The 10,588-nt window shown below is 38.9% G+C and overlaps 1 protein-coding gene across 1 annotated transcript; it reads left to right on the top strand.

The window, feature by feature from the left end:
- Positions 1 to 941: 941 nt before the first annotated feature.
- On the top strand, positions 942 to 9,067 carry LOC113646322 (rho-related GTP-binding protein RhoE). The gene is made up of 5 exons (XM_027152540.2): positions 942 to 1,364; positions 1,785 to 1,872; positions 6,316 to 6,425; positions 7,165 to 7,299; positions 7,388 to 9,067. Exons 1-5 carry the CDS (start codon positions 1,227 to 1,229, stop codon positions 7,634 to 7,636), a joined length of 720 nt encoding a protein of 239 aa, XP_027008341.1. The 5' UTR covers positions 942 to 1,226; the 3' UTR covers positions 7,637 to 9,067.
- Positions 9,068 to 10,588: the final 1,521 nt, after the last annotated feature.

The following is a 10,588-nucleotide window of genomic DNA, read 5'->3' as shown; positions in this document are numbered from 1 at the left end:
ATATGGTTATAGCTGGACACAAAGCATTTCATTTATGTTCATACGTTCATCCATCATCAGTAATTCATCATGATCAGGATGGTTGTGGCTATCGTGATCTGGGGCCTATTACAGAAACCCTGGGTGCTAGACATCAGCTAGATTTTTTTTTTCATATGAATCGGCTGAATTTCTTGGTTACTGTGTAATTAAAAAAAACTTTTCTGTAATTAATATTTGGACAAACTTTTGAACCGGTAAATTCTGATGAGTCAACAATACCAAGTGCAATATTTAATCGATTAAACGTCTAGAAATCGACGTCTGGATAAACACTGAAAGGAAGTAAACCTAAAAGTAATACAGCACTCAGGGATACGACCATGACTGGGGAAATGACTGGGGGTCAATTACATACAGATAAATGCTTACGGTGGCACTATGAAGTGGGCTGAGATGTCGCTTCACATCTCACAGAGTTTCCCTTAGCATCAGATTTAGCTCATTACTGTGTATTAAATCCTTGACTCTAATACATTAAGACACATATGTTATACAAAGTACTGTCACACTGGCTGCTGTAATTTGCTTGTAATTTGTATAAAGGACAGTGTGTGTGTGTGTGTGTGTGTGTGTGTGTGTGTGTGTGTGTGTGTGTGTGTGTGTGTGTGTGTGTGTGTGTGTGTGTGTGCAATACAGTAAACTGGCTTCCCATCTTTACTGGATTGGTTCTTACTGAAGATAAATAAATGAATGAATACGTTTATTTTTGGAAATAAATACTTAAACTATTACATCATATAAAAGCATGATTTCTTTTTATTCTGGACTTCCCATCTGGCTTTCCCTGTTATTAATTTCCAGTCATTACCCTCTTTGCTAGAGATTAGAAAAGAAGGTAATTTTGCTCATCAGTTTCTTTTCAAGCGATCAGGTTCCCATAAAAAAAGGGTGCTGGAAATGATTGTTGGCAATCGAGGGCGCTCTTTCTGTGCGTGTGTATAAACAGGCAATTTGTGGTAGTGAAAGGGAGAAAAAGGAGGGCAGACTCTGGGGGTGTGTGTGTGTGTGTGTGTGTAAGGAAGGCATGCGGCTGCTCACTGCTTTCACATGGCATGAGGGACGCTGAACAGGCTGCAGCACAGGAGTAGGGTTTGTAAAAACGGGATCAAGTGATCGGGGGATGCTGTGCTTTTGTCTGGACTTCATTGTGACCTCCATACCATTTAGGACTATCGCATAGATCCATGAAGGACAGTAACTCGAGCCTGATGTCTGGAATGGACCCAAATCAGAGTGTTAAGTGTAAGATAGTAGTGATTGGGGACAGTCAGTGCGGCAAAACAGCACTGCTCCATGTCTTCGCCAAAGACTGCTTTCCAGAGGTAATGATCTTCTGCATGCTTTTTTTTTTTTTTAACTCCCTTTCTTCTGCATTGTAGTGAATATAGTTTGACAGGAAGACTGGAACCAATAGATGCAAAGTTGTTCCAGTCGTTCACAATAAATTCAGAAATAAATGGTAGCAAATGGGTACTTTTTAATGCTTTGTACCTTACAATCTACCCCTACTTTATGTTATTACCTCCGAGATCATCTTCAGTACAGAATAACTACTGAAAAGCCAGCATGCACTTTTTTTAGTACTAAAGATACAAAGGTATTGTTGGCATTGGGGTTTATTTGGAACCTTTCGTGAACTAATAAAACAAATAAAAATACAATTTTAATGTTATTTATATACATTAGAATTAAACTACCTCTGTATTTCTAACTCTAATTTCTAATTGTTCGTTTCCATGCAGAATTATGTGCCGACAGTATTTGAGAACTATACAGCCAGCTTTGAGATCGATTCACAAAGGATCGAGCTCAGTTTGTGGGACACATCAGGTAAGAATGCAATATTTTTACATTTGCTCACTGCCCTGAAATAATAATCAGGTTCTATACGTAATCTATATACGGAAATATATATTTATATAAATCTGTGCTTCGTCTGTCTGTCGCGTCGGTCTGACGCTTGTTATAATGTTTTTGGAAGCTCTCGGCGTCGGTCATTGAACTCCTTTACATTCCAACTTACTGCTGAGTTTTAAAGAGTTCAGAAGATTAGTGTGTAGAATTAGTGTAGAATTGAAACCTACAGTAGCGCTGAGTGAAAAGGAAAAGGAGGGAAATTCTCAAGGACTTTGTATGATGAATGACCAGAACCTTGCTTGCTAGGTGCTGCGAAATGTGAATGCTTCAGGGTCATACGAGATGCTGAGCTAGCCTGAAGAACTGAGCTCATTTAGCAGAGGCATGCAGGGACTCTGCTCTCTGGAATGCCTACGATGCAGATTAGGACAGTGATAATTCCTCAGGGCAGGGAGCTTCTTTGCCTAAAAAAATGCTTATATAATAGCACGAGATATGTAAATGATTTGTTGTTTTTTTTAGCTTAAAATCCGCTCCAGGTCTTGGGTTCATAAAATACCATAAATCACATGTCTTATTGTTTGCGTCATGGATTTTTGAAGAGTTGCGTATACTGTAAATCCATCAGTCTGTGGTCTAAGAGACTCCATCGACTGTCTGAGATACGGCTCTACCGCCTATAGATCACACAATTAGCTACAGTTAACGGCACATGCTTCGGAGCTTGCAGTCTGGAGGTGATTACACTCCGGAGCATATCTCTCCCCATAGACTGACACTGCCAGCTGTCTGCTAACATCAGCCGTTATGGGCTGGAGGAGGGGGCATGAGAATGCTGCCTGGGTTTGACCTCCTGCTTCTTTTCCCAGCTGATTTCAGTAACACAGAGGGCAGCTAAGCGGATCGATCGTGGCCACAAACATGGATGGTGTGAACGCAATAAAAATGTACACATGTCAAGGCAGTCTGAAAGATTAGAAACGGGCAACACTTTAGGATCCAGACTAGTTTGCTTTGATGGAAATTTGCTAATATGAAGTCACTCTATGTTATTTTCTGATAGAACATCTCTGTGTGACTAAGACTGTGACTTAGCTTTTGTCAAAGGCACAGTAAGCATCAGATAAACAAGAATTAGAGTCACAGAGTGATACAGGACGTCCTTTCTGTCTGATAGGATGCTGCCTATGGAGCTTCTACTTTGACTGAGAATATGAGAATATTTTAAATCTCCATGAAACGGCTTAAGAGCTGCATGTTTATGTGTTTTCTTTTGTTACAGGAAGTCACGAACCGTTAGCTTTTGAAGTAAACACACTGAACAGTAAGCTTAGTCAACTAGCTAAATAGATAGAAAAGAAAGAAGTGTAGTAAGAGACTTCAGGATTCAGGATTCTTCTAGATGAAGAATGTCCTAGAGGATAAGATGCTGCGTTCGTGCCAAACATGGTTAAGCTGAGGTTAACTGTCAGTGGAACAAATGGTGATGGATAGCGAGAGGGTCATCAGAGAGTGGGAAGGCCTGACAGTCCATAAAGACAGACAATGTTCTTAGTCTGTCTATTGTAGAGAGATTTTGGGCATCTAAGTGCCCCAAATTGGTGAAGCACTCCTATCTAAAGTGTTACATAATCACAGCCGTCTAACATAACACAACTCCATCCATCCGTTTATTATATTATATTATTATATAGGTTATTATAAGAAAAAACCTCCAAAACACTACGGAGAAAACTTGTCGTCATTCAAATTAGCTGTTTTTTTTTTTTTTTAATAATTGAAATACAAATTTTATTAGTTGCATACATAATCATACACATGTATACATAATCATACACATGTATACATAATCATACACATGTATACATAATCATACACATGTATACATAATCATACACATGCAGCAAAATGGCTTTTAATGTCTGTGCCAAAATAAAAGAATAAAAAAATCTGAAATTTAATTGTTTTGTGCAGACAAAGGGAAATCTATGGATTTGTTAGAAAAGAGTATGATTTTTTTTTTTTTTTGTGAATACACTGAAAATAAGTATATTTTCACTTTAAGGACAATCTTTAAAAACCATACACATTTATGTACTGTATATGTATATATATTATTTCTTCATATTCTCCATATATTTCATATTTTTATATATTTTTTTAATGTAGTTTTCGTATATAATTTATAATTTCTTATTATTTTATTCTAATTTTATTTTTTTGCTTTTTTATTTATTTATTTATTTATTTATTTATTTATTTATTTATTTATTTATTTATTCTTAGACCAGTCAGTAACATAAAGCATTTTGCTGCATATCGTACCGTGTATGTATGTGTATGTGACAAATAAAATTTGATTTGATTTGATTTGTGTTAAATTCGTGAAAATTAGCATTTGAGAGATATAAACAAATATATTTTTGGAAGTTCTAAATGTGAAAGTGCCCTATGTACTGGTGGTAATAATGTAGTATGTTGAGAAAGATTGGAAACAGTATTTAGGATCCACTAATTTGAAAGTAGGCTGGAACAAAAGGCAAGCTGCTGGCTAATTTTAGCGCTATTCAAACCCACTGGCGTTGTTTTTTTCCAAGCCTTTGAGCACTCTCTTGAGGGGGTTCCTATTCCAAAGACATTCCTATTGCTTAACCCACTTTGTTGAGGGATTCTCCTGGAGTGCGCCAAACTTCTCGAGAGGATATTGTTGAGAAACCCACAGTGAAAGACACCAGTGCATTATGGGTTAGAGGAATGGGGGTGGAGTGTGAAAGGGTTCCAGGGATTCCTGCTCTGAACAAAATAGGTGTGATCTCAATCACGTAAGGTCGTGATGTGCCTCGACTTGACCACAGGAAGGCAAAGACGGAATGTGTTCTCTGTTTGTTGTGGAAACATGAGGTGATTGTGGGTTGACAGTCTAGGTTGAAACATTACATGTGCTCATGAGAAGCCATTGTTTCCATGGAAAGACAAAGAAGGTAGATCCATTCAGGAGGTAGTTGTGGGTGGTCTGGTGTTTACAATACATTTGGTTCACTTTGTTTACAAAACCAATAGATAGCTTTATGTGACGGCCATCTTGTTGTTGTTGTTGTTGTTGTCTGAATAGTAGCATAAATGAATTCAACGGCAGGATACGCTCTGGATCGGTATAAAAAATTTCGACTACATATTGTGTCCATTTTGTGTCTGAGCCAAGACAAACCTACTATTGTTGTTGGATACAGTGGCTTGAATAATGAATAGATCAGAGTGGCTTGGGATTAGTCTTAGATTTTTTTTCTCAAGGCATTTAAGCAAGGCTTTATTGAAGGTTTTTTATTATTATTTTTTTTTATTGAGGGTTTTGTTTCCTGAAAATTACCTCATACTTAAATAATCAAAGTTCCCAAAAGTTGACACCAGATTTCAGAGCCGTACATCGTCGACGTTCGGAGTCGACGGATTGGACGTGGTCTTCCATCTGAATGGAAAAAAAAAAAAGACAAATTCCACAGATTCCTTTCAACGGAACGACGTTCCTACTTTCAGACCTCGAGTTTCCAGACATCAGGCAAACAGAGTGTCTTGCCAGTCTTAATTGTGACCTAGAAAACCACGGAGTGCAGACGCTTCCGAGACTGGAGTATTTGTGGACTGTCTCAGGAAACTGAACGGTGACAGCGGTGTTCTTTGCATGTCGGTGGTTTGAATTTATGAGTATGGTAATGACATTTCGGGTTTGATCGCTATTCCTGATGTGTTGAGGAAAAAAAAAAAAAACAACAACATTTTTTCGGTCTGACAAACAAAAACACGGTTGTTTGTTTCCCATCTATGTCATGTGTTTGTTTGTGTGTTTCTCATCAAATCTATTTAAATGAAAGTGTTTTGTACTTTTTTCTTTGGCTGTCTTGCTAAAAAAAAAAAAAAGCAGACTGTTATTCTTGATGATCTTAAGATTGCAGACTATACACTACCTTTTTAATGGTAGAGGTGGAAAGATAGAGTTAAACCTCCTCCACATCGATCCCTTTTACTAATATATAAAAACAAACCTTGTTCATTTTGCACTGGAAAAAAAAAAACCTCTCTAGAAGTCAACCAACCCATATGTCTGCCATCTTTGCTGTTATGTGGTAAACCCCAATAACGTCAAAAGGCTTACCACAAAATAAGAAAGATCTGGTGTTCCCAGTTGTACTGCTGTGTTTTCTCACAACAACGTCTAAAACAACCTACATTTAATAATCCTCGCTCTGGCTGGATCCTCGATTGAACTGTAGGAACGTCTTCCTACGAGAAAGAATATGAGATCGTCGGTAACTTTAAAATAGCTGACTATAGTTGAATTTAAATTGGACTAACCTACAGTATAAGATGTAGCATTGCGTACTATTGATTTTTCTGTGTTTTTAACCTTTGTTTTTACAGGATCTCCGTACTACGACAACGTGCGACCCTTGTCCTACCCCGACTCGGATGCGGTCCTCGTCTGCTTCGACATCAGCCGACCAGAAACCTTGGACAGCGTGTTAAAGAAGGTCTGTAATGACTAGAGCTTTAATTTGTGGTTTAGATCGTTTCAGTGAAGCAGGTTCACACAGTCGGTCATTTGGATTGTTTTGGTTTTACTGAGTCAAGTGGTTTATGGGAGAGAGTCTAGACTTCGCAGGGTCAAATGAGAGGTCATACGGAGCTGAAAGAGAATGTGTGGGAGGTCTGGGTGCTTTGCTTTGATTCCTGCTTGCTCACACGAGGACAAAGAGTGATAGGTTAATGAGGCTGTGTTTGTACGTTTTGGTACGAGAGATATGAAGTCTTTGTGGGGTCGAGTGCCCCGTGACCTTTGACCTGTGTTGTCGTTGACACTTCTCTGTGTGCTTTACATAAGTGATGTGGAATGGAGTAACACCATGCCGTGACATCATGATTACCAAATTTAGCTTATTAACAAATGACACCTCTTAGAACTGTACTGTATTAGCATGGATTAGCACGAATTGTTACAAAGCAAGCAAACTGATACAAAGCACCGACACTGGAGACTCCTTCCAGAAATATAACAAAAACATCTCTTTACAGAAAACATTAGAACATCAATTGCGAATTGAGTTGTTACTATAGAAACAATAGTGTATTAAAATGAGAAGATGGTTGAATTGATGTTCCTCAATGTTTGTAGAGGAACATTGAATATACTTTAGTCATATAACTCTGGCTACCTCTCTGTCCATTACATCTGATTAAGAATGATTTTAAATAATTGATTTTTTTTTCTAGTGGAAAGGAGAGATCCAAGAATTTTGCCCCAATACTAAAATGCTGTTAGTAGGATGCAAGTCAGACCTGCGCACAGATCTCAGCACCTTGGTGGAACTTTCAAATCACAGGCAAACTCCTGTATCATATGATCAGGTGAGTACTTCAGATGTGTTCATCCTTTAAGAAAGAGTGTAAGAAAAATGGCGACCGGTGATTGAATATCTGTTATATCTTCATGTAGGGATCAAACATGGCCAAGCAAATCTCGGCTCCTTACATCGAGTGTTCCGCTCTGCAGTCGGAGAACAGCGTGAGGGACATTTTCCACGTCGCAACCTTGGCCTGTGTCAACAAGAACAATAAGAATGTGAAACGCCAGAAGTCATCCAGAGCCACAAAGAGGACCTCGCACATGCCCAGTAGACCCTATCTGGAGTCAGTAAACTCGGACATGCGTAAAGATAAGGCCAAGAGCTGCACAGTGATGTGAAGATCTGGAGAACATCGACGGGTGTCAAAACAAATCACAAGGATATCGGTACAACTACTCATACTGTATGAAGCAGCGAGGGATGCAGGACGATGTCTTTGCACTTTATGTCCTTCTGCATCTGTCTATTCTGCCCCACCTGAAATAAGCTAACCAAAATCAAACGTACCACAGCACCAGAAAAGCACCAGGTGTTGGAAAGACATCTATGCTAATACAAAAGAATCCCGGTTCTTGAAGATTGGGAAGGAAGTTCTGAATAATCTACACGGAGAATTGCTGGAGGACTTGATTTTTGAGACATATTTGAAATACAGGTCAAGGAACTTTATGGTGAATGCTGATTGTGTTTGTTGTTGTTGATTTTCTTTGGTACTTTTTAAAAAAGGAATGGAAATGTTTGAAGGAAAGCCACATTCACACTGCTAACGAGCTGCTGTGGAATTTTCCCACAGAAGACAAAATCAAGGCACTTAACAGAGTTAATGATGTGACTAACACTGTGGATAAAACCTGGCTTCTTATTCGGTTGTCTTTCCATTTTTTTTCCCCATCTTCTTGCCTTGATGATTTGTCCAGATGAGAATTGGATGTGTGTCAGTCAAAGTCTCGATACTTTGTAGATCTGGAAACAACAGGAGTCTGCCTGAGCTTTCCAGCGGTTCTGTCTTCGTGGTGATGCTAACCTCAGAACCTTAGTGCTTGTGTTTCTCTTCTTTCTTTTTAGAAAAAGCCAAAGAAGCGTCGAAGTCAAGCGTGTGTGTTCTAGTGTCAGGGTTTCCTGTTTAAACTGTTATGCTTTATGTGCAGTCTTAAGTGTTTGATATATTATTGGTGATAGTTCTGGCTTGGCTTGATGAGCATATCTCTATGAGTGACTGGATCTTGTGGAACCAACTTTAGTACTGTGTCCAACTCCAGTGCCTCGCTGTCTTTGTGTGTTGGTGTACCCAAGCTTTTCATGGCCTGGGTTTTAAGTATTGCCTGAGAGCCTTTTAATACCTCTGCCTAATCCATCAGTGTTTGGAATTTCCTGTAAGAGAATCATCTCAGCTATGCAATATGCTGACTTTGGCCCATTTTGGCAATTTGAAAAATGGCTAGCCTGAAGAAATCCGTATATATGTATATATATATATATATATCCCCTTGAAGAAACCTACTCGACTAGTGTCAGGGGAACGGAATATTCAAGTACATCCTTAGTCCACGTTGAAAGCGATGCTCATACAGCCTGAAGCACCAGTAGACCCAGTATCAAACTGGAACACAACCTAGCTAAGGGATTATTTCCCAACGTATCGGTCACTACCTTAAATAAGGCCATCCTTAAAAATATTTTGGTTTGCAGTAACAGTAAAAAAAAAAAAAAAAAAAAAAAGGGTCAGTAAGTAGGTAGGTCTATATATATATTTTTTTTCAAGTTTCAATGTATAAAATAAAGTACAATTTTGTTGATGGTGATTACGTTGGTAATCATTTGTTTTTAAACAAATTAGCATATCGTGACGTCACTGACTGGGTCTTCAACCCGTGCCTTTGGGCGCATCATCGCAAACCTCATTTTGAGGCAGGCTATATGAAGTGAAGTGAAGTGACATACGGCTAAGTACGGTGACCCATACTCAGAATTCGTTCTCTGCATTTAACCCATTCAAAGTGCGCACACACACAGCAGTGAACACACACACAGCATGAATACACACACTCCGTGAATACACACCCGGAGCAGTGGGCAGCCATTTATGCTGCAGCACCCGGGGAGCAGTTGGGGGGTTCGGTGCCTTGCTCAAGGGCACCTCAGTCGTGGCCGGTCCGAGACTCGAACCCACAACCATAGGGCTAGGAGTCAAACTCTCTAACTATTAGGCTACTACACCCCCCACTTCAGGAATATGGTGAGAAGGAATGCTAGGAGACATATATCGAACCCACAACCTTAGGATTACAAGTCAGACTCTCTAACCATTAGGCCACGACTTGCCCTAATATAGATCTTGCCTATATAGATCACAAACAAATTTGTTTGAACGGTGACCGCGAACATTTTGTTTACTGCAGTCGCAGCCATCATTACCGAGCGCGAACCGTCGACCCTGACAGTGAATGAGTGTGTGAGACGAAGCGAACGCACAGGCCGTAGTGTGACATCCGTTAACCAATAGTGTAAACATAGATGATGTCACGGGTTTTTATTTAAAAAGAAAGAACGTAGCCTTCGTTTGTATGTAGGCCTAGGCGATTTATATATATACAGTACAATACTAAAATATAATAATTATTATTATTTTATTGCTTTTGTATTAGTGTTTGAAGAGTAAATAAAAAAAGGTCGGTCTTAACGCAAATTTACAACCGGCAAGTCGGTCGGACTTAAAGCAAAAATAAATAAATAAATAATTGGGTCGGTCGGGTCACGGTAAACACGAATATTTTTATGGATGGCCTAACCTTCGTTCAGACAGGTGCCTCGCAGTCCTCCTGGGAATTTTTATTCAGCTTGCAGGTTTATGCCATGATTTCCGATATCCAGTGTTAGCTGTAGCGTGTCAGCCTTTTACATTTTGAATGTTGGAATCCATTTGTATGTCTCTATGGTATGTTTCTGCAATATTTATTACATTTTTTTTTAATAAAATGCAGTGTATAGTACGATTCGTCCTGTGCTATTTTTTTTCTTTTTACTGTCGGATAAATAAACGAAACGGATCACGATTATTGTTCGAGTTGGCAACAATAACAACTGATGTATTATTTAAAAAATCTTTAAAGATGAATTTCTTTTAATATAGCGCGAGCGCTCACAATCCCGAGCGTAAAAATCCACCGTAAATCCCACATCTACACAGGCATCATTTGTAATTAATCAATCCCAAATATTATGAGTGCTTTTCGTCAGCTTAATCTGCAGTTAAATAGAAAGCATTTCACGCTTTGCCGTTTCCACGGTAA

Source organism: Tachysurus fulvidraco, chromosome 6 (assembly GCF_022655615.1).
Source record: "Tachysurus fulvidraco isolate hzauxx_2018 chromosome 6, HZAU_PFXX_2.0, whole genome shotgun sequence".
NCBI classification, from domain to species: Eukaryota; Metazoa; Chordata; class Actinopteri; order Siluriformes; family Bagridae; genus Tachysurus; species Tachysurus fulvidraco.
Note: the sequence above shows the minus strand (reverse complement) of the source record. Positions and strands in the feature narration are given on the sequence as shown.